Source organism: Corvus moneduloides, chromosome 25 (assembly GCF_009650955.1).
Source record: "Corvus moneduloides isolate bCorMon1 chromosome 25, bCorMon1.pri, whole genome shotgun sequence".
Classification (NCBI taxonomy): Eukaryota; Metazoa; Chordata; class Aves; order Passeriformes; family Corvidae; genus Corvus; species Corvus moneduloides.
The window spans coordinates 1901267-1924088 of record NC_045500.1 but is presented as its reverse complement, the minus strand read 5'-3'; the positions used below and the strand labels follow the sequence as shown (position 1 = coordinate 1924088).

The window sequence follows — 22822 nt, the reverse complement described above, 5'->3', positions numbered from 1 at the left end:
CAGATAGGCAGAGTCAGTGACTGTAAGACTTCAGGTGCAGATCAGACATGTCGCTACAGACCCAGAGATTTCCAGAATAAATGGAGATTCCAGCAGAATTGTGACGTGCCACTCTCTTTCTTCTTCTTTCACAAAAGTGCTCAAGGGTCAGATTTTCACGGACGAGGCTTCTTCAGTCATTTCTCTGGCTTGTTTGTAAGACAGTGCCTTTTTTCTTTGTAGTCTGGAGAACGCTCAGTATCCCTACCAACTCTACATTGCTCCTTCCACCAGCAGCACAGAGAGGCCCAGCCCAAACGGTCCCGACAGACCCTTTCAGTGTCCCACGTGCGGGGTCCGCTTCACTCGCATTCAGAACCTAAAACAACACATGCTTATCCACTCAGGTAAGAAACACCACTGCTCCCCAGAATTCCTGATCCACAGCCTCGCTGTGCAGCAATTGGAATAATGCAGGTTTTTTACTCACCTGCCAAGTGCTTGAGAGCTGATTTAGAAAGACTGGGTAGAGGTTTTTCTCACTGAATGCTTGTTTTGCTCCCTGGAGTCTGACTGATAGTTTATGCTCATGGATGATTAGCATTTGTATGGACTGAAAAAACCTGATTGCCTGGAACTCATCAGGATAAGTCATTTTCCTGAAAAAGATCTGAGATGAAATAAAGTATACTTGGCCCTTTTATGGCACTAAAGAAGTAGATTGAAATTCTTCCTCTGCCATGTTGTAATTCTCTGCTGTGTTTTAGAGGAGACTTGCAACCATAAGAAAGTATTATCTGTCTGTGTCCTTGCACCTTTGGATCTCAGAATTTTTGGAGGGATTGCAGGACAACTGAGTTGGTTTGATAATCAATTTTGCTCCTGCAGATAGCACAAGCAGCCAGAGGTTTGTGTGAACGCCTCCTCTGGGCCTTGATCCCCAAATTAATTTTGATTTCTAACCAAGCATGAACTCCCTAATGTCTTTGCTATTGGTTTTTTCAAGACTTGTCAGCATTATCTGGCAATAGCATTGACATTTGAGGGAATAAAGGGAATATTGAAGGGTTATTGCACTTGGGCACTAAGCCTCGTGTTTTAGCATCTCCTGGTTTGAGTCTGACTCTTACCTGCACACAGAGGCTGTACCATTCTGGGACAGCAGCCACAACTGACAAGGTCTATTTTTTTCACTGTCAGCAATTATTTGTCGAATCCTTTCAAGCAAAATAATAATATGTGTTTAATACTTTAAAAAGCAAATTCTGTGGGCATATCAGGTGTGAAATGAGCCCAAGCCCGTTGTTAAAATCTGACAGCAAAGCATCCCTGGCCAACCTGTCAGCTGGCAACCCCTCGGTAAAGTTGGGAGAGATTTGAATAGCTGGTTTAGAATAATTACCACGCAAAAAAACTCTCAAAGCTTGTAAATGTTGAAAGTGTTTTCACGTGAGCAAAATGGCTAAAGACATTTCCCTCAAACTACCAGAGGAAATAGATGCCCTTGGGCAGTAGGAAAGCATGAAAAGTTTGAGCTCCACCAGACCATATTCCAGTTTATTAACTTGTTTTCAAATGCTTAACAGGGCATTTCAGTGTAACCTTAACTACAGCTTTCTCTGTCTAAAAGCCCTCAATTAAAAGTTCACCTCCTGCTTTGAAAGTAAGGAAAGCAGAGTGAAAGACTGGGGGAATTAACAGCCAGGGCTGATGCACATTCAGCCTTTTGAAAAAATCTTTTCTATTCCTTGACAGCCCTATTATGAATAGAGCTCTATATTCCAGATTCTTAGCCTCATGTTTGGATTTTCCCACTTCCTGGAGTTCAGACTTTTTATTAAATCAGAAGGTTTTGGTGACTCAGACTTTTATGTTGTAATAGTTCTGTTGGTGTCATTACACACTCAGCCACTGCAACATGTTACAGAGCTCATATGGTTTTGGGTAAGAAATGAAAAATGAGCTAGGAACTGAATTTCTGAATTAATACAAGAAAAAAATGAGAGGCATGAAGCTAAACTGTCTGAGAGAGCTGTCTGTCATGCAAAGTTGCCAAAAATTCTTGTATCGTGTATTGGTTTTGCTTGGCCTGGTTTTTGGTAGTGGGGGGGCACAGAGGTGGCCCTTTGAGAACCTCCTGGAAGTTTCCACCATGTCCAGCAGACCCAATCTCTGATGGCTCTGAAGATGGACATGCTGCTGGCCAAACCTGGGCCAATGAGAGAGGCTGGTAATGTCTCTGTGACGACGTATTTAAGAAGAAATTCAAAACAAAGTCACAAGGTTTTGCTTCTAGTCAAAGGGGAGGAGGTCAGAACATGTGAGGGAAAACAACAGGGAGACACCAAGGGCAGTGGAGAAGGAGGGGGAGGAGGTGCTCCAGGAGCCAGAGCCGAGATTCCTCTGCAGGCCGTGGTGAGACCATGGGGGAGCAGCTGTGCCCCTGCAGCCCCTGGGGATCCATGGGGGATGCAGAGATCCACCCACAGCCCCTGGGGATCCACGGGGGATGCAGAGATCCACCCGCAGCCCCTGGGGATGCAGAGATCCACCCGCAGCCCCTGGGGATCCACGGGGGATGCAGAGATCCACCCGCAGCCCCTGGGGATCCACGGGGGATGCAGAGATCCACCCGCAGCCCCTGGGGATCCACGGGGGATGCAGAGATCCACCCGCAGCCCCTGGGGATCCACGGGGGATGCAGAGATCCACCCGCAGCCCCTGGGGATCCCCGGGGGATGCAGAGATCCACCCGCAGCCCCTGGGGATCCACGGGGGATGCAGAGATCCACCCGCAGCCCCTGGGGATCCACGGGGGATGCAGAGATCCACCCGCAGCCCCTGGGGATCCACGGGGGATGCAGAGATCCACCCGCAGCCCCTGGGGATGCAGAGATCCACCCGCAGCCGTGGGGATCCCCGGGGGATGCAGAGATCCACCCGCAGCCCTGGGGGAGGTGCCCGTGCCGGAGCGGGTGGATGCCTGCAGGAGGCTGTGATCCAGGGGGAGACCCATGGAGAGGGCCCCTGCTCCCAGGCTGGAGCAGGCTGGCCTTGGAGCACTGCACCCCGTGGAAGAGAGAGCCACAGTGCAGCAGTTTTGGGGGGCTGTGTGCCCGTGGGAGGGGCTCAGGCTGCAGCAGGGGCGGTGTGGCTGCTGCTCCTGAGAGTGGGCCCAAGTCGGAGAGGTTCGTGGAGAACTGTCTCCCGTGGGAGGGACCCCATGGCCTCACAGGGGAAGGACTCCGCTCCTGGAGCAGTAGAAGAAAATCATGATGATGGACTGACCAAACCCCCATGCCCTGTGCTGTCTCTGGGAAGGAGGGAGGGGCTGGGGGGAAAAGGTGTTTTTAGGGCTTATTTTATTTCTTATTGTCCTCCTCTGATTCTGTTAGCAATAAATTCACTTTGTAACTTTAAGTTAAGCCTGTTTTGCCCTTGGAGTGTTTCTCCTGGTTCTTATCTCAATTAATGAAGCCTGCGTTAATTTTTTTCCTTCTCTCCTCTGCCCAGCTGTGGCAGGGGAGGATGAGCAAGTGACTCTCGTGGGTGCCTGGCATCGGGCCAGTGTCAAACCACGACATGTAGCAAGGTTCCCACGCAATGTAAAGGCTCCCACTGCTCCCTTTTATCACCATTCCTGCTGCATTACAGGGGCATCCGTGTGCACACAGTCCCCCTGCCAGAACACTTCTCTGAGGCCAAAGGCAGCCAGAAAAAAACATTGCAATTAAGGGTAGGCTGATAATTGCATTGTTGGGAACCAGTCTGGCACAAGAATCTCCCGAGATCAAAGGAGTTCAAAGGCATTGGAGATGACTGCAGCATCAGGTCCTTGTTGCCTGTGCCTCAGGATCTTAACCATGCTTTAATCCATGGGGGCTTGTGTTCAGTTCAAACCGTGGGGAAGGAGCCTCGGGACAGGTCACAGCGATGAGATTTGCTGGAGGTTGTTACTGAGGGAGTGCAGCTCCGCTCTAATTGTTTTAAAGTTAACCAGAGAATCTCTTCCTCAAACAGGGCTTTGCTGTGACCGGCTACAGCTGCTGTCCCTGTGCTGTAGCACTCGGGGAGGATTTTGCCCGTGGCTCGTGGTTACAAAAGGTGAACGTGTTTGCGCTCTCTCTTCCACAGGCATTAAACCATTTCAGTGTGACCGCTGTGGGAAAAAGTTCACCCGAGCTTACTCGCTCAAGATGCATCGCCTGAAGCACGAAGGTAAACGCTGTTTCCGGTGCCAGATATGTAGTGCCACTTTCACTTCCTTCGGGGAATATAAACACCACATGCGCGTTTCCCGGCACATTATCCGCAAGCCTCGGATTTACGAGTGCAAAACATGTGGCGCCATGTTCACCAACTCTGGAAATTTAATCGTTCACCTGAGGAGCTTGAACCATGAAGCGTCAGAGCTAGCAAACTACTTCCAGAGCAGGTGAGGTGCACAGCAAAAACCTAACAGGGAAACTTGCTTTTTTTTTTTTTTTTTTTGCCTTTTTTTCTTCTTTTTTTTTTTTTTTTCTTAGATCATCATTTCCTGCTTTCAGGGCAGCCTGCTGTGCCTCTCATCAGGCTGCCAGCTAATTCCAGTCAGATTGATTCCTGCTCCACTCTCTGTTGTATCTGATCTGTCTTACAGCACGGGAGCTATATAGGAAGCCACTGAAGAATTCAGTGATATGCAGAGGCTGGTTCTGGGTTACTTAATTTCTCTTTTCAGTAGTATCTATGGCCAAGCTAATGGTGGGAAGCCATAGTGTTCTATACTACAGTATCTGTGATTTGATATTGATTTGCTATTCGAAATCTTGTACGTAGCCTGTTCACTTTCATAGGGCACAGACTTCCTACTTCCTTTTAAGTGCTTGCTTAACACTGTGGAAAGATTGCATGACTCCAAACCTTCTCCTTTTTCCTTTTCTAGATAACATTACTAAATGATTAGACTAATAGGTTTGGAAATAGTAAGGGCCACTTGGACATTTTTTATCAGGGCACAAAAGACTTGGCATATCTCACAATTCCTTCAGTCTGATTTGACAAACACGAGGTTTAGCAGAGCTGACTGTGAGTTTGGGTTGGAGCAGTGAATGCTGCTGTCATTTAAGGATTTCTTTTAACTGACACATTGCCAGGTGGAACCAAAGCATACAAACGTGCATATATGTGATAGATGTATATACTTGTCTCAAGTACAAACTTCATGTCTGGTGCTGAAAACTTGCAAAGAAATTTATTTTCATTATGTCCTCATGCTCTGAAAATACAACTGGAGCATTTGATAGGTTTTCTTTGGATCCACTCAGCCCTCAGCTGTTAGGAGTACATAGCAGAAGGGTTGTCCAGAAAGGATTAAAAGGAAGTCCTGCTGCTGCTCTGGGGGATATTGTACCTCAGACATGGGAAGGGCCACATTTTGCCAGTGCTAAACTCATTTTTTGTCTCTATTTTTAAAGCTTGAGTGCTCCCTTTTTTACAATGAGGTTTTCAGTGCCAAATGTGTTCCAGACATTAACTTTCATTCTCATCAAGGTGATACAATCTAATAATAAGAAGTTGCTGTGTAGGAAATACAGATGTGAAATAGATGCCATTGAATAAATTCTCTGCGTGGAAATGAGAACCAGGTTATGGTGCTTAGTGGAGTGTGTCACTGCCACAGTCTCGGGCAATGTGAAATGAGTACCTTTGTTCTCTGTGCAATGCAGTGTGTAGTTTGTGTGATGTAGCTGATACCATGGTGTGAGAAATGACATTTTTCTTCTGTCCTTTACCCCTCTTCTAGTGACTTCCTAGTACCGGACTACTTAAACCAGGAACAAGAGGAGACCCTCGGGCAGTATGAGCTAGGGGAGCATGGCTTTGAAAACAACTCTTCTGTCCAAATGCCTGTCATTTCACAGGTGTCGTCAACTCAGAATTGTGAAAGCACTTTCCCCTTGGGGTCTCTGGGTGGGTTGGCAGAGAAGGAAGAAGATGTGCCAGAGCAGCCAAAGACTAACGCCACTGCTGAGGGAGCCGCGGGTGACCCTCCGAAACCGGAGCTGTCATCTATTACTATCGAATAATTCATGGTTTGGTTTAATTTTTGTTCTTTGGGAAGTGCCTGTGTTTGGTCCTGTACATTTTAATTTAATTTTTGTAAACAAAAAGTGGGGATATTTTCCCCTTATTACTTTGTAAGCTACGCTTTAAACTGAAAACTGCGACAGATGTTACATTATTTTTCATGACTGAATGATCACTTCTGTGAAAATATTTAAGACTGATTGCACAAAAAAAGATCGTTTCAGAACATCATGGAAGCTGTGATATACTTCTAAAGAAGAACAACTGATTCAGATCACTTTAACTATTCCTTCTTCCACAGTTAGAGCAGCTCATTAAGTTTCTCTTGCTTCTGCAGGCCCTCTGGTTAAGGGAAAGAAATCAGAGGAAACCTTTTTCAATGATAAACAAAAGGATGCATTAGAGATCATGATTGAACAGTTGTGACTAGTTTTCAGTGGATACTTTAATCTTCTGCATAAAGAAGTGACACTCCTTATATGTGCCTGCTGTTTTTCAAAGCGCTTACTGTGCCCCTGTGCTTGGAAATGGTGAGTGGTTTTGAAAGGAACAGTCACTTCTTCAAAACACATGATCCCTGTCCATCCCAGATGAATGCCAGGTATTCCTACTTCTTCTATTCCAGTCCTTTTAGAAACTGCTTGATCAAATAGCCTAAACAGATCTGCCCAGCTAAGGTTAGACATGGAAAGTCTAAAGGTGCACCAGGAATTGGGAATGATGGAAAAGTGTATAGCCATGCAAGCCTGACAAATACCTGCTGACTGCATCTGTCTGTAGATGGGGAACCACAAAGGAAAATGAAGGTTTTCCTAAACTGAAATTCTTAAACCATGGCCAGATTATGTTCATGGGAGGGACTTGCATTACAGCAGGTCAGGTGGGGCTGGTATTTGTGAAAATTAAGACCACGCTAGAAAATTCGCGGAGAACTATCTCCCATGGTAAGGATCCCACGGCACAGCAGAAGAAAGAAACTCTTTTCCCTAAGTACTGAAGAAAGATTTCTAGGAAATGAAAGACTGACCAAAAACCCCATGTTTTGTCTCCTTGTGCAGTCGGTGGGAAAGAAGGAGGGGCTGGGAAGAAAGTAAGTCATTTTAGTTCATGGGGTTTAGTCTTTTAAGGATAAGCTATTCTAGTTTGGAAGCAATGGTTCTCTTTATCTCTGGAAGCAATGGTCTTCCCTCTCTGTTCGAGTTCCTCACTAGGTTACAGCTTTCCAGCATCCACTCGCTCAAGTGTGGGCACTTTTCCTCACGGGCTGCGAGTGGATCTCTGCATCCCCCCATGCACTTTATGAATTACAGGGAAACAATTTGTTGTACCATAGTCCTCACCACGGCTTGCAGAGGAATCTCAGCTCCAACGCTCAAAGCACTTCTTCCCCCTCCCTCTTTTCACCGACCTCGGTGCTGCCATGTTGGGTCTCTTCATGTGTCTTTTCCTTTTCTCTGACTCGGGAGAGGCTTGGTGTCCGTAGGTTCATTTGTTCTCAAGTTCTATCAGCTGAAAAGTTTTTATAGAGTTCTACAACACCGAGAGGGTGATGCTGTCCGGGCTCTGCACTGCGGAGCTGCTCGCCATGCCCCTCGCCACTGGCCACGTGGTCCCTGCCAGCACCGCACGAGCCACACCGGCCGCCGGCTCCACACCGCCTCGGCCGCGTGGGCGCTCACGGCACCGGCACGGGTGGCACGGCCCCGGCTGCCACGCCAGGAAAGGGCCTGGCCGCTGCACCAGGAGGGGCCCTGGCAGCTCCCTTGGTGGGGAGGATGAAAGAGTTTCCCACACTTTTTTTCTTTCTTAAATATGTCAGCCCAGAGGCGTTTCCAACTGCTCTGATGGAGCTAGCAACCTGCCCATCGTCAGAGCCTGCCACCACTGGCTCTGTGCCAGGCACAGTAGAAGCTTCGAGCAGCTTCTCCTGCCCACTAAAAAACTAGACTGCTTTTAAACTAACACAAACCTAAATTAGGAAGTATATTAGGAGATTTGTGATTTTTCTTACAGCTTCTGAAGTTAACTCAGTGTTTGGTGCCAAATGCCCATGGCCTACAGATGACGTGCTGAGTGAGTAGGTATTGCTTGATCTCAGTATTCCAAAGGCATGATATATTCCCTTAGTTTTGAGTCTTGTTTTTTGTAAATTGTTGTTTTCTGATCAGATTTGTTTTATGCAAACATGAGGGGGAAATGAAACCAATAGAGAAAGGTTGCTCCTGAAGAAACAGAAGACACAAAAGTCGTATTATATTGCACATCAATTTGTATTCAGTCAGCCTAGGCAGCTCTGATACTCCCTGGGTCTGAGTTCTTTCTATTAATAGCCAACTTTTGTAAGGAAAAGAGTTTATTGACCTTTGGAAAGAGTTTAAAGTGTTTCAGTGACTTAAGCAACTTTTCTTTTTTTAGGTAAAACCCACATATTTTAGTTAAATAGAGTGAAAACAGTTGGGATTTAAGTACTTTCCAAGTTGCTGGAATGAGGTTTCTCCACCAGATCCAAAGGGTGTTTTAGAAACATGCTGCAAAGTTCTGTGCTGCAATTCAGTCTTGTATATCTACCTTTGTGAGGCTTCTTAAAAGGGCTTGAAGGAGAAATGCTTTTTCTGGGCTGCTGTACTGTGAAATAGCCCAGTGCCTGTTGATGAGCTGAATTTAAAGACCATTTCTCTTCCACTTCTGATTTCTCCAACTGAGAAGCCAGTGAGACAAGATAATGCCTTTTGCTGAGCTTTATCCTGAATTAGAGGGCTACAACACTGAACTCAAAGACAGCATTTTCTTTTTTTCCTGACGTGTTATGCAGGTAAATGAGAGTCCTTTGTGATTCGTGTTCTGAAAAGTGCTTCACCCACAACCACGTTTCCTGACTGCAGAGATGTAATAATCAAAGGTGGTCAGGTATAGGGTGGTGGACATAATTTGATCATTAGAATCTGATCATTGTCATCCCTTAAGTATTTTCCTAAAGAGTTCATCTGCGAGAAGGTGCAAATACTCAATAGACATATCTGGATATTGGATTTTTAAGACTTAAAATTTTGAGTCGGAAGGCAAATTGCTTTCAGAATACCAAAGAGAAGGGGGAAAGTTACAAAGACTTTATAGCTCTGATCTGTTCTTCCTTGAAAAGAAGTAAAGATCATTAACACCAAGGTACAAGACAAGGCCTGGGGTTCATTATTCATTGCATTGTGCGTTACACATTATCTTTTCAACCTCCTGATCTCTGGGTAACATCTTAATTTAGTTCTCACTTTTCAATCTGGTTCAACTGGAGGAACAGTAGAGTTCTTGGAGGATTTTGGTTGGTTGGTTGGTTGGTTGGTCTAGGGTTGAGTTTACTTGTTAATTTTCCTGTCTGTAATTGTTTCTCGTTAATATCTCTTTTCTCCATAGAAATTAATATAGTTTAAATGCAAATACCATTTTATTTCTCCTCTCCAACTTGTTGGAAATGTTCAGTTCTTTGAAATGCTGGTGTTCTTCACAAGAGAAATGTAAAAACACAGGCATCTTAAAACAATTTATGTTGTTAATGTGCTTGGATTCCAAATAAAGCAAGAGAGATAAATAGAAAAAACTTGCCTTAAACTACACTTGGGATTAAACCTAAAACAAAAATTTCTTTCAGTACATTAGTAGAGGGTTTTGAATTCTGGAATGCATTTTCTCATTTCTTCTCCCTGCCCCCCCAATCCATTTTTTAGTATGCATTTCTATTTCTGCTTGACAAGAGTCAAGGTTGATCTGGTTCAGCCCTCATGCTCAAAGCAGAGTCAGCCACAAGTGGTGTTTCCCACAGCTGGAGTTCAGTTGTCAGGCTCGCAGAGACCACGGTCAAGTCTCTCATACTGAGAGATCAGTAGACTCGGTTATTGAAAAAGGTTCTGGGTTCACAAGGATTCTGAGTCTAAAAGGTGTGAATTTAAACTTTTTAAAAAAGTAATAGCTGCCAATGCAGTCAAGTATATTTTATAAGACTATGATCCCTATATGTCCCCTGCGGGATGAAATTTTATTGTTTTTAAGCTAGGGTTTAAAGTTTTTATATGAGGGCTTCAGTCGCTTCTTGGTTGCTGGTTCCACCCTGCAGCCCAGGGTGTGGGAGCGCTGAGATGAGTGCTGGTCTCTCTCTGAGAGAAACCAGGAAGCATTTTATATGCAAATCCAACGGGAGCTTTGTGCACCCTGCAGGGATGAGAGAATTCAGATGGAGGAGCACCTGCTGCTCCTACATCCATTGCAACTTCCACACCATCAGAATATGGAAAACAGCTAATTTTCATTCAGGCCGGTTACATTCGAGTTTTGCTCACAAGGTGAAATCCAGTTTTGGAGGGTTCTCATCTCCAACTCTAGACATAATAAATCCCATAGCATCGTGATGGCAGGTAAGAGGGTTCAAGGCCAGACAGTACCTCAGCCACATCAGAGGTACATGGTAAATAGAGTGGGTTCCAAGTGTTGAGGAAATGTACCATAAAAGAAACAAATGTGAATTTTTTTAGTGCAACAGTACTTACTGCTCCGGGTTTTTGTTCACTCCGTGTGTGCTAGCGCAGTAACTCCGTGTCCCACAGGTCTCAGCTACAAATCTGATTGCACTAAAAAAAAAGTGGAATCTGGTGCTGCCAGCCTGTGTGGCAACTGTACCTACAGTCTTCCTGAGGGTTGCTGAAGTCACCAGAAGAGTGATTTTGTTTCACCATTCATTTAGCTGATGCATGCTTTTGATATTCTGACCTGTAACCCTGGCTACACCGAGTCCTTGGACAGCTTCCTTGCTCTGTTCCTGCAGTGCCTTCACTCGAGGTGCTGCCCTATGGTGAAACCCCGAAGAGGGAAAAGCGGAAGCTGGAGGAAAAAAATGTGAATTAAATTATTGTTGGGCTTCTTTGTGCATTTTTGTAACAGTGAAACCCCCTTAACTGTGCCAGTCTCCAGTCACCAGCCGTATATCCAGTCATCATCTCATCCCCAGTACAGCTTCTCTTGTTGATGCTGGCCACAGCTAGATTACTTGGCATGTTTATTGACCTAACAGAATTGGTTTTGGGGTTTGGTTTTGTTTTTTAATGTATACGATGTTTAAATACACTTCACATTTTATATAATACTATCTGGCTATTAGTATTTTTCAGGAACCATAGTTCTTGGTGGCTATATATATTTTTGTGACTTTTTTTGTAAACTAAGTGCCGTTTCAACGTTACAATCATTTTTAGAGTTATTGTAATCAATGTGAATATCATGTTTTTTCAAATCTGTTCTGAGCCTGTAGTGTTTGCTTTGTGATCATACGTGTAATGTATATATTCTGTATAGTTACATTGTATTGAAATACTAGCTTGTTTGATATAAGAAAAGTATGTATTGGGTACCTTTTTGCTAGCCTGGTTGTTTAATCTTTAAAAAAAAATGTTCCAAAATAAAAAAAAAAAAAAAAGTCTCCAAACTGGTCCCATTATAGGTCAAAATTAAGGGGGGAGAAAAAACTAGTTTTGAGTGTCTTTGGATAGAAACATGAAGCTAAGATTTTTCATTAAAATATTAATGTTTTATGGAGTATATCTTTGCTTTGTGTCGTTATTGAACTCTGCCACAGTTTGTCTTGCAGTACAACTGAGTAACTTGGACCTTCAGTAAGAAGGTGCAGCTCTGTCCCTTGAGCTACAGTCTCTTATACCTTCTGCTTATAATGAGTCCCAAAATAGCTGATATGAGGAGAACTCACTGGTGCTAAAGCTGTCACTGGGAGAAAGGTAGTTTAAAACAAAATTAACATTAATAAATGGTTACATGAGTGAAGAGTATTAAGAATAAAGTACACATTTTTGTTTCATTTTCTGTTGCATGTTACATTGCCTTCTGTTCATGTTCTCTTTAGACCTCATTCTGCAAATGTGGTGGGGCCAACTTCCCATGGGGTGATGTTGATGGAAAGCCGAGGGGGAGCGTAATCAAATTAGCCAGAGCAGAAGATGTGTACAGAGGACAGCAGACAGTCACTGTAGTGGCAGCTGTGAGCTTCAAACCAGTCGTGAAACAGCCCAGAGTCATGGGACCTCTAATCCATCTCTGCTGTTTCTACAGCTCTTGCAATTAAAATCATTTTCCTCCTACAGACCCACCTGTCTGAGTAAGCTGGAGTCCCAGCTGGATCAACACATAACTTAGGGAAATGGGAGGTTTGTACCTGCTTGGCTGAAGTGGTGACTCTGCCCTGTACCAGCTGAGTAACAAGCAGGCTGGAGTGATCAATACCCCAGCTGCCAAACTGCGTTCAGGGTCTGACACAGGAGTGAGAAGCAAAATGGAAAAGCTCTCCCTGGTGCAGAGTAGTTGGCCATGATGGACCTTGGGTAGGGGTTGAGAGTTTCTTAATCCCAAGTTCTCATTTTCCTGAGGACCATGCGTAGGGACAAGTGTCTTAACCAAGAGCATAATTGGAAGAGGGAGTTTATCTGGTCAGGGCTCTGGAGAGGATGCAGTGTGAGAGATAAAGGTCTCCCATAAAAGCAAAAATTTTGGCTCTTTGAAGCCAGCCTCCATTTGGAGTCTGCAGTGATGCTCAGCCGAGTGTCCCAAAGTGGCTGACTGTAAATGCACACACAGCACCCCAGAGCTGAGCAGGGCACCCCCTGCATGGATGGTGGGGCTGTAAATGCACACACAGCACCCCAGAGCTGAGCAGGGCACCCCCTGCATGGATGGTGAGGCTGTAAATGCACACACAGCACCCCAGAGCTGAGCAGGGCACCCCCTGCATGGATGGTGAGGCTGTAAATGCACACACAGCACCCCAGAGCTGAGCAGGGCACCCCCTGCATGGATGGTGGGGCTGTAAATGCACACACAGCACCCCAGAGCTGAGCAGGGCACCCCCTGCATGGATGGTGAGGCTGTAAAGGCACACACAGCACCTCAGAGCTGAGAAGGGCAGACCTTGAATGGGTGGCGAGGCCTGGGCTGGTGACTGGAGCAGGTTTTTCCAAAGCACGACCTTAGGTTTAGTGTGAAACGTCTTTTAGCCATCCTTAACAAAGCAAGGGCACGCTATTGAAGCTTTCTCTGTGGCTTCCTTAGAGCTTTAAGCATTTTATTCCTGATGGTAATGAAGGACTGTTTCTTTTGCATAGAGGAGAGCATCTGAGCTGGGACCAAACTCAGCTACCGAGAATGTGGCAGAGCAGGGATGAGAGTTCCCCCAGGGCTGATTGCACCATTCCTACCTGGGTGATATCCCGAGGAAAATGAAGCTGCTGAGAGAAACCTGGCTTGGATTATGCATGAAGTGCTTTCCACAAGCTGCATCTCCAGAGTACCAAGGTAACATCGCCACTGTAAGAGCTCAGATTGCTGTGAGACCCAGGGCGAGTGTGTCCATGGTAGAGCCTTCCTTACAGCCCAGAGATTTGGGGTGCAGTCACTGTGCAGTTTGGGATCTGTTAACAGTTTCTCAGAGCACACAAGCATGCTTGAATAGCAGATTTACTGATAGTAGCCCTGATTTCCTCAGCTGCCTTTCACAAATCCTTGAGAAATAGGCCACAAACACCCAGAGTGAGATCTGTGTGTTTGAAAACCACTCTAAGGGCTTGAGTTAATTGCCTCTGAGCACGAGTTGCCTTTGTCTCGGTCACAAGGTCTCAGGTGAAGATAAGAGAGCAACTCACAGGGTATCTATTTGTGTATCTCACTTGAACTTTTACTGTCACTGTTGGAAGTTTGAACTCTTCTATCCAAATTATAAAGTTAATTAATTCAACGTAGCTGTGTGTTAATGTGAGTGGCTGTGCCCTGACTTTGACACACAACCCCCTCTCATTTCAAACACTACTGGATTCCTGTGGGAGTGTCTTTAGGAATGCATGCACTGCATCTGGGTGAACTGCATTCCCAGTCTCCCATATGCCTCCCTAGGTGCTTGAAATCTGTGTTTTGTAAAGCTCCCATCATTCAGAAGGTAGCAGCTTTTTCCCACAGAGCACTGCCTGTTCCCCTGAACACGCACACGCAATCCCTGGGTGCTCATTCAGAAGGAATTTTGAACAACGACCATATGAGAACATCACTTGACCAGCTCTGTCCTTGCTGCTTCCCCGCAGGAGCAGCTGGTACTGCTGTCTCTTGGTTAAATCTCAGATGAGATGGGTTACAAGCTTAGACCTCCAGCAAGAGCCTTGCTTCTCTCTGCGTTAGCCCTTACAAGCTTCTCTTGAGTTTGGAGTGGAAAGGAGAGGTGTGGTTTCCTGCCATCCCATGCCCATCTCTAAACAAGCTTCTCCTCCCCAGGGAGGCAGGACTTACGGACAAGATCCTGGAAGGAAGCAGATATATTTTGTGGTCTTGAAGGGTTTTCTACTTTTTTTTTTAGGAGGGAGTGAGCGCTGATGGTACTTCAGTATATTTTTCTCTTTAGTTTTTTCTGTTTGTATAGTCTGACATTGTCTAGACTTTTCTAAGAAAAAGCAGTGTCAGCTACAAACAAGTTGCCTTTAAGTGTGAAGGAACATCGAATAAGTATTGGGTAGAATTCACTTATGTCAAAATAAAGCCCTTAATTATTTGTTGGCTTGAAGCATTTCTGTCTGCAGTGCAGAATGGCTTTCAAACTACCTTGGGCCCAAGAGATCTGTGAGCATGGCCCTGACATTTGTGCCTCTAGAAAGACAGAAAACTAATGGCAAAATGAGAAAACAAGTGGTAAAATGGGTCATTTTGATGCTCTGGGGGCAGGGAGAAGTCTCCCTCCCAGGTGAGCACACCCCTGGGCCAAAGGGATAATCAGGAGTGCTCAAGAGGAGCAAGGACACCGTGAGGAGTTTGGAGGAGCTGACTCTCAATTCCAGGATCATTTTTGTGTGTTTGAGTGAAGGGACACACACAAGGAGAAATGATCCCACAGGGTTTGATGCTCCATCATTGCAGGGAAACAGTCCACTGGTTTTGGAAGAACAAGGTAAATTACAATCCCAGCCACTGAAGCATTTAAATAGTCTGCCTTTCCAGAAATTTAAATTGCTCCTTAAGAGCTTACCCATTTTGTGAACTTTACTTTTGCCAGTAGCTTCTCTGACTCAGCACAGTTTATTTTATAGCCTGTGTATTGATGGGGCGCACTGAGCTGTTTTTGGAGAGTTTCTGTGCATAAACAGACCCTTGCACTGTGTAAAACAAAACTGGAGAGAAAAGACACCAGAGCACAAGACTAATAGACAACAGAGCTCAGAAAACCAAAACATCTCTCCAGGGTAGGACTTCATCTTCCCACAATTTAAAGGAGAAAAATAACAGAAATCCTAACAAAACCTTTTATATAACTTCAGTGTTGCAGTGATCGGTTTCAGGGTTGGCGTGACAGCAATTACAAACAACAGTTATGCAACTGCCTCGTTGACTGAATTGAAATTAATACAGAGAAAGGAAGGAGCCAGACAAAAAGAAATGGCTTTGGGTTGAATTGTTATGCTTGAAAGAAATAAAAAAATGCTCAGGTCAGCCTCTTTTGAAAAAGTGAGTGAAAGCCCAGGCTGAAAAATCTCCTTGAAGAACAGACAGAGCAAACTTCTCTTAAAAATTCTCTTTGTGTCACAGGCAAATTTGTGTTTATCTTCCAAGGCTTACAGCTCACTTTTTTTTAATCTGACAGCTAGTTCAATATTTTAATTTTGCTCAAGTTCCTTTATGTCTCCTTTTTAAAAACCATTTAACAGCGTGTCACTGCGTGTTGTGATTCCAGCGTGGCTGATTCACGCCGCCGGAGGAGAAGGCCCACGCTCACGTGTGCATCCACATCATCCCCTCCGCTCTCCATCTGCCAGGCATGTGGATGTTTGTGAGTGGAGCTGAAGGCAGCATCTGGCATCCTGGGCAGGAATGCTTCCTTAGGGTGAATACTGTTTGATAGGGCTTGGAGTCATGTAAAGAAAACCTGGGAAAACCTGAGTGTAACTGGCTGTCAGAGCCCTGGCTGCACTGACAGGAGCTGTTCCAAGCTCATTCCCTGAGATGTCTCTGATGAGGCAGGATGCAATTACTGTTCATACAGCAATGGGTTTGTGCAGACACGAGCCTAACTCCTGGAATTAATTTGCCATTGTGAGGTAGGTGTATCAAACCGTGCCAGAGTAGGTCTCTTACTGAAGAAATACTGCGGATTTTCTGCTTCTCCAGAACTGGTCTAGTGCAAGGTTCCCTGCCCAGGGCAGGGGCTTGGAACAAGATGATCTTAAAGGTCTCTTCCAACCCAAATCATTCTGTGATTCTGTGAATTTCTCCTGTTGATTCAGGGAATAAAGCGCCGAGGGAGAGATGGGGAATAGGAATTGAACCTGTTGTTTCTTGGCTCCTCCTCACCTTTTTCACCCTGAGTAGCAGGAAGCAGAAGAGCCATGAGCTTGTTGCTTCCAGAGGGAGAGGAGGAAGTGGATTTTGGAGGACCCTACACGAGATGGGTTTGCTACACATCCCACTGACGTGTGCTAGTGAGTGTGAGTCATCCTGGGAATTCGCTGCCCTGTACAGAACAGGTTCAGTCAGAACAGCGCTGAGGGAAACCTGCAGGATAGAAAACCCTGACTATCCATCCATGTCTGCTCAGCTGCCATGAGCTTTTGTGCTGGATTCCCTGCCAGCTTTGCCACAAGCAGGTGTTGGACATGTGGCTTCATCCCCAGCAGCCTCGTTGCTGAGGAGAAAAGCTGATCTCGACAGCAGCCTTGTCTGTTGAGTTCCCAAAGGCCACCTGTTCACACCTGTGTTTCTTGGGCCAGGAACCGAGTGTTGCATGTTGCCCTTGGCTGTTCAGTGACAAGAATTAAGTCCAGTTGCTGTTCTTCTTCCTTGCCTTTCCTGCTCTCCTCCTCCTCTCTGTTGCTGTGGATTCTAAGGGAACAAGGAAAAAGTGAAAGCTCGTATGGCCTCTGACATCCTCCATGCCAGAAAGAAAGCACTGGGAGGTTAAACTTGATTATTTGCGTAGCCTTCCCCTCTGGAGACATGAAAAGATTAGAGGAGCTTGATCTATAGTGTAGCTGGGCAGCTGTGATGGGTGCTTTGTTACAGTCCAGAGCAATCAAGCTAACACAAACCAGAGCCTTCCCTGTAGCTTTATGGAACCCTTTAAAAAGTGATGGATGTTCTGCAGCAGGAGAGGAAGGGGAATCAGTGGGTTAGGTCAAACTGCAGAGAATGATAACCAGGGCAATTAATACCACTTAATGGGAAATTGCAAGCTCTTGGCTCCTCAGATATTATAGAGTTTATAATCCAGGGCAGACTGGCTTTGAAGTATGGCTCTCATCAAGGGAGGCTGTAGAGCCTCACTGCAATAAACTGTTCCATGGAGATGATCCTCGTCACTGTCTGCCATGTCTTAAGTAGTTTTTAGCTGTTGGCTTTGCCCCCCTTTGTCTCAGCACTGTAGGAGCTGTGCAGCTCTGGGGGAGGGAACGGGATTCCTTTCTTTGGAGAACTGGGAGCTGAACTCGGGTGGCAATGGGGCCTTTCCCCCATCAGTTGCCGTTTCTGCAAATTCCCTGCATCAGCTGCAGAGCTGTAACTGGGCACGAAGTGGTTTTGTCTTTGTTGCTGGTGATGGTGCCAGAAAGCCTGCAGCCATCCAGAGTGGATTTGCAGGACCCGTGCTCTGAGAAAGTCTCTCTTTTGTTTGCTGGCCAGCACAGAGCTCTGAGATGGGTGTTGGGAGAGACAAAGGCTGTGACAGCACCGACCAGGGCACGTCTTCCCCTCCTTCAGCACCTCGGATGTTTTGATCCCTTAATCAACCTGAGACATTCCATTTTCCAGGTACCTGCTGGTAGCTCAGGCAGCTTCTTTCCTGTCTTCTTGCCTGAAGGCAGAGAAGGAGGAATCAAACCTCTCCAGGAGGAGGGAAGAATCAAACCACAGCAGGAGAAACCAAAGAGAAAGAGGCAATTCCTGCTGAACAAGTGTCACTAGGATATAAAAACCAGCCTCCTCCTGTCCTTGCCCTCTAGATCCGTGCAGGGCCACAGGTTTAAGTCTGCACTTCCTCTTCTTATTGCTTTGTGCTGTTATGGCTTTCTCTGACACAGAGTGCAGCCCCATCATTCCAGGGTTTCCTGTGCTCTGAGACTGGCACAGAAGTGGAGAAACTGAGGTCCTCATGCCCGTGATATTTTTATACCACTGCATAAAATTCATTACTGTGTTGGTTTTGGTTTCTTTTATCAGGGGTGTCAAGCACATTCACTTTTCTCATTAAAACTTTATTTTTAAACTCCTGAAGGGAAACAGAGGGAATGAAGAAGTGGAGTTTTAGTTTTCTGAAAGTCTCTTGGAAAGGAAATTACTGGATTATTGTAATTATCCCCAAATCAAGAATATAAAACCTGCAAAATTGGAAACTAATTTTCACAGCAACTTTTTAATTTAGGAAGTGACTTTCATTCAGAGTCGGTGGTTCATTTTGAAAAGATGGAGGTTGTGGTTTTGTACAAAATACCTCCATGCTTCTGAAATTGCCTCTGGAAAATGTCTCCCTTTTATGTTTTAACATGATATACCTTGCTCTTAAAGGTTTTCTTCTTGACTTGCAAGACAGGGTAATTTCAGATCATTAAAACCTCTCACAAAGAGGACTCTGGCTCAGGAAGGCAACGCTCCCCTACTTGCATTCAAGTCATGTTTGGTAGTTTGGCTTCGGGGCAGAGGTGCTTTTGTCACGGTTTTGAGGACTGAAAAAAACCCCTTAATTACCCTTGTGAAAACCAAAAGGACTGTACTGGGAGTCACCAAAAGGTGCGTGGAAAAGGGCAGGTACTGGCAGCCCTTTCAGCTCAGCCATGTGTAGGTCCACAGCAATAACCATGGAGCAAAATGCCTATTTATAGAAAACAAATATAATTCCATTGGAGCAGGAGAGAGGCTGGACTCAGCAAATTGCATTAGCATATTGGCACAGTGTAGGCTCCTGGCCTGGAATAGTGTCCATAACACAACAGTCTGCGTATTTACCCCAAGGTCCAGCAGCCCTGAGTGACAAAAAGCAGATTTTGCAGAGTAAACACAGTTCTGCTCTTACCTCTCCAGCCCCCTGTCCTCAAACAAAGCAGTTCCATCTCTGCATAACCCTGTGGTGAATGAATATCAAGTCTCTACAGCCAAGCCTGAATTTAGCTTGTGGTTTTTTATCTCCAGAGGTGTTTCATTAGCTCAATTACAAGTGACATGTTCCACTGTGCGCTGCTGACTGAAAAAACTCAGCCAACCTAAATCCCTCTCCAAATAGAATCCAATTAACCTCTTACTCCCCCTTCCTTTAATCCCCTGTGCCTCATGGCTCATTCACAGCCACACCTTTTAAAGAAGACCAAAGTGAACTCCCTGAGGTACCTACGGGCTGAACTGCTGAGCTGTTTGTCTTGGGTTTGCTGGGCTGGGGTGTGCAGTTATTGTCCCAAAAGTCAGAGCCTGTGTGTTTTGTGATGGTGTCCAGTGACAGTTCCCTGCTGCACAAACCCCCACATGAGCAGGTGACCCTGAATGACGTGGAAAGAATCTCAGAATGGTTTCAGTGGAAGGGACCTTAAAGCTCATCCAGTTCCAACCCTCCTGCCATGGGCAGGGACACCTCCCACTGTCCCAGGCTGCTCCAAGCCCCATCCAGCCTGGCCTTGGACACTGCCAGGGATCCTGGGGCAGCCACAGCTTCTCTGGGCACCCTGTGCCAGGGCCTCACCACCCTCACAGGGAAGAGTTTCTTCCATATATCTGACCTAAATCTATTCTCTATCAGTTTGAAGCCATTCTCCCTAGTCCTGTCACTCCAGGCCCTTGTGAAAAGTCTCTCCCCATCTTTCTTGTCGGCCCCATTAGGTACTGAAAGGCCACAGTTAGGTCAAGCTTCTCTTCTCCGGGCTGAAGAATCCCACTTTTCTCAGCCTTCCCTCACAGGGAAGCTGCTCCATCCTTCTGATCAATTTGGTGCCTCCTCTGGCCTGGCTCCAGCAGCTCCAGGTCCTTCCTGTGCTGGGACCCCTGAGCTGGAGGCAGCTCTGCAGGTGGGGTCTCAGCTGAGCGGGGCAGAGGGGCAGAATCCCCCCCTCAGTTGGGTGCTGGCCTCTGTGTAGCTGCAGAGCCCACTCTGGGCCACAGCTGTGCTGTGCTCGTGCCCACGTGCACTGCAGGGCCTGGCTGAGCTGTTTTGAGCACGGCGAGGCGCTGGGTGTTACTCCAGCTGCCTGCTCGGGGCTGGGCTCTGCCCTAGATCCATTAATGTCCTGGCAGCGCTGCTGCCCCACTGCTGTTCTCAGGACAGCTGCGTGCTGAAGTCATCAGTGCGGTTTCTAACCTGGAATGGAGGGCTTGGATCGCTGACCTGCTTTACCACACGAGCCTTGCACAAGCCTGGCCTTCTCCACAGGATCCACCCTGAGCCCTCAGCAGCAGCACAGGCCATGGCAAAGCATCCCGTGCTCTGGGTCTGTGCTGAAGGCCTGAGGAAGCAAGTCTGTCCGCTGTGATTTGGAGACCCTGAGTGCTCGATTTGGCCACAGCCTCCCTTTGCAAATACACACCAACATCTCATTTTCTCCCTTTTTTTCCGTTGTACCCCTACTCCGTGTCCTGATGAACTTGTACTCCCTGCGAATTAGTGGTAGGATTATTACTGGAATTTTCTCTGCTTGCAGGCTCAAATAAACTCTTGATTTGAGATTTAGGCTGTAGCAGTTGTTGCATTTGGGTTTGTTAGCAGACAGTTATTTTTTTAAATAGTTTTGTCTTAGAAACATTTTCCTCCAAATACAACTACAATAAATAAGCAGTAAAACTCGGAGTGGCAAAAATGTGCTGTTGAGGAGGAGCCAGCCCCTGGGACTGCTCAGAACACGTTACAGCAGAGCTGTGGGGCTTCAAAGTGAGGAATACAGTAAAAGACGTACAGACATTCTGCATCTCTTCCAATACAGATGTTTTGTGTGTCTTGTGGGTCCTGGATCAGCACAATCCAGCTCTCTGTGTTCCAGCCAAAGCTAGTTTTGGAAGTATTGCTACAAACGGCACCATAAAATTTCATATCTGTGTTGGGTTTCACTTTTTATTCTTGTAGGTTTCAATGTCCTGACAAGGATGTTTCAAAAAAAAATTAAAAAAAAAAAAAAATCTGGTGCGTGAACCGAGCCCAGGAATGCTGAACTGCTGTCCAGAATGAGTCAGTGTGCTTTGGGGGGTGGCAGAGCAGTCTGTCTGGGGAAGGCTGACAGTCAGGATGGGTGTTTGGGTGGGCACACAGGCACAGGTCCCTGGTGTGGCCCACGGAGCGCTGGGACAGGGCGGGTGCCGGTTCCGTGGGGCTGTCCTGAGCTGCAAAGTCAACACAGAGAGAACCAGTCCGGTCAGGTTTTCCTCAGACAATTATCTATTTATTCTCTTCGGATGACATCCCTCTAAATCCTTTGCTGGATTTTCTGCTTTTAATTCTCCTGTCCTCCCCAAAGCTGAACATCCATCCTTCCTGTCTTCTGCCGGCTGAAGCCCACTCTTGCCAGCGCTCCCAGCAGCTCAGACAAAGTTCACGTCTCCCACCATCAGCACAAACTCCAGCCTCCTCCTCCTCCTCCTCCTCCTCCTCCTGCCTTGGCCCCCGGGCAGCTCAGGACTCGGCTGCCAGGGGATTTCAGGCAGTTTCCCTGCTCCGAGCCCAGCTAACCCATCTGGGTCTGACACAGCGACAGGCCCGGTCCCAAGGCCGATCTCAGCCTGCCCAGAGGAGCTTTCCCCAGTTCCCAAACCAGGCTGGGATGATGCCCACAGGTGTCTGCCCGGTTCAAAGCACAGGTGAGCCATATCCCAAGGTGCTCTGGGCTGTCTGAAATCCACACAGCGTTGCTGTGGCTTCAGCCTCTTTCTTCATCTTATGCTCTCTGTTCTTGGAGACGTTTTGTTTGTGCCCTTCCCCTTAAGAGGTCAAGTGCTTCCATGGGGAGGTCAGCCTGTAGTTTTCCATGGATCCAGACTGCTCCATGCATGAGTGGATTTCTTCTGTGATAATACAGCCGAGCAGGCAAAACCACAAGTAAATCAGCCTGGGGTTTTTTCCCATTTTTAATAACAGTTTACTATTCTGTAAGTGCATGTAAAGCACATGCCCTGTTCTCCCAGCCAAGGAGCTTGACAGCTTGTCAGCAAGAACTACCATAGGTCTAGAGTGAGTGATTTATACAAGTAAAAGCACACGTGCCAAGACCTGGCAACAGCCTCCTCCTTTTTTTTTATTGCAACGACTTGGCAACCCTCTCTCTTCTCCTTCATCCAAACTTTTGCCTTTTATAGTCTTTGAATAACACCTTTTTTTTTTAAATGTATGTAGCAGCTTCCCTCCCTTCTCTTTCAGCCGTTTGCTCTCCTTATCTGAATTGGCCATGGGACAGGAGATCTTGGCTTCACAACAAGCAGTTCCTGACTGAGTACGCACAATCACAAACCAGACTGCACATGGCCTTGTGTTTTTGGGGACGAGATGGGTGTGTCAGGGATTTGTTACACTTCTTGCCTGTGTTCTGATGTCTCCAGCGTTGTACCTGTTTGTGCTAAAGCTCACCTTCCTTCACAGAAACGTGCACACACCTGAGCTCACACTGGTGCATCATCCTCATGTGTCCAGTGTGGAATGCTCACATAAGGAATCGCACAGATTCCTGTGTATCCATGCAGGAATCCTTACACTCATTCATACACAAATACAAGCCACCCTGTGTAATCAAATGGCCTCCGACAG

General features: G+C 46.3%; 1 protein-coding gene across 2 annotated transcripts in view; it reads left to right on the top strand.

The window, feature by feature from the left end:
* ZBTB44 (zinc finger and BTB domain containing 44) overlaps positions 1–11627 on the top strand; it is a 36619-nt gene extending 24992 nt beyond the window's left edge. Inside the window, exons 4-6 of one of the 2 annotated variants that reach the window (XM_032133697.1) lie at positions 223–386; positions 4114–4414; positions 5765–11627. In XM_032133697.1, coding sequence (XP_031989588.1) covers positions 223–386; positions 4114–4414; positions 5765–6047 — 748 coding nt within the window. In that variant the 3' untranslated portion in view covers positions 6048–11627. The remainder of the gene's footprint in view (positions 1–222; positions 387–4113; positions 4415–5764) is intronic. The other variant, XM_032133698.1, reaches the window with a different exon arrangement.
* Positions 11628–22822: the final 11195 nt, after the last annotated feature.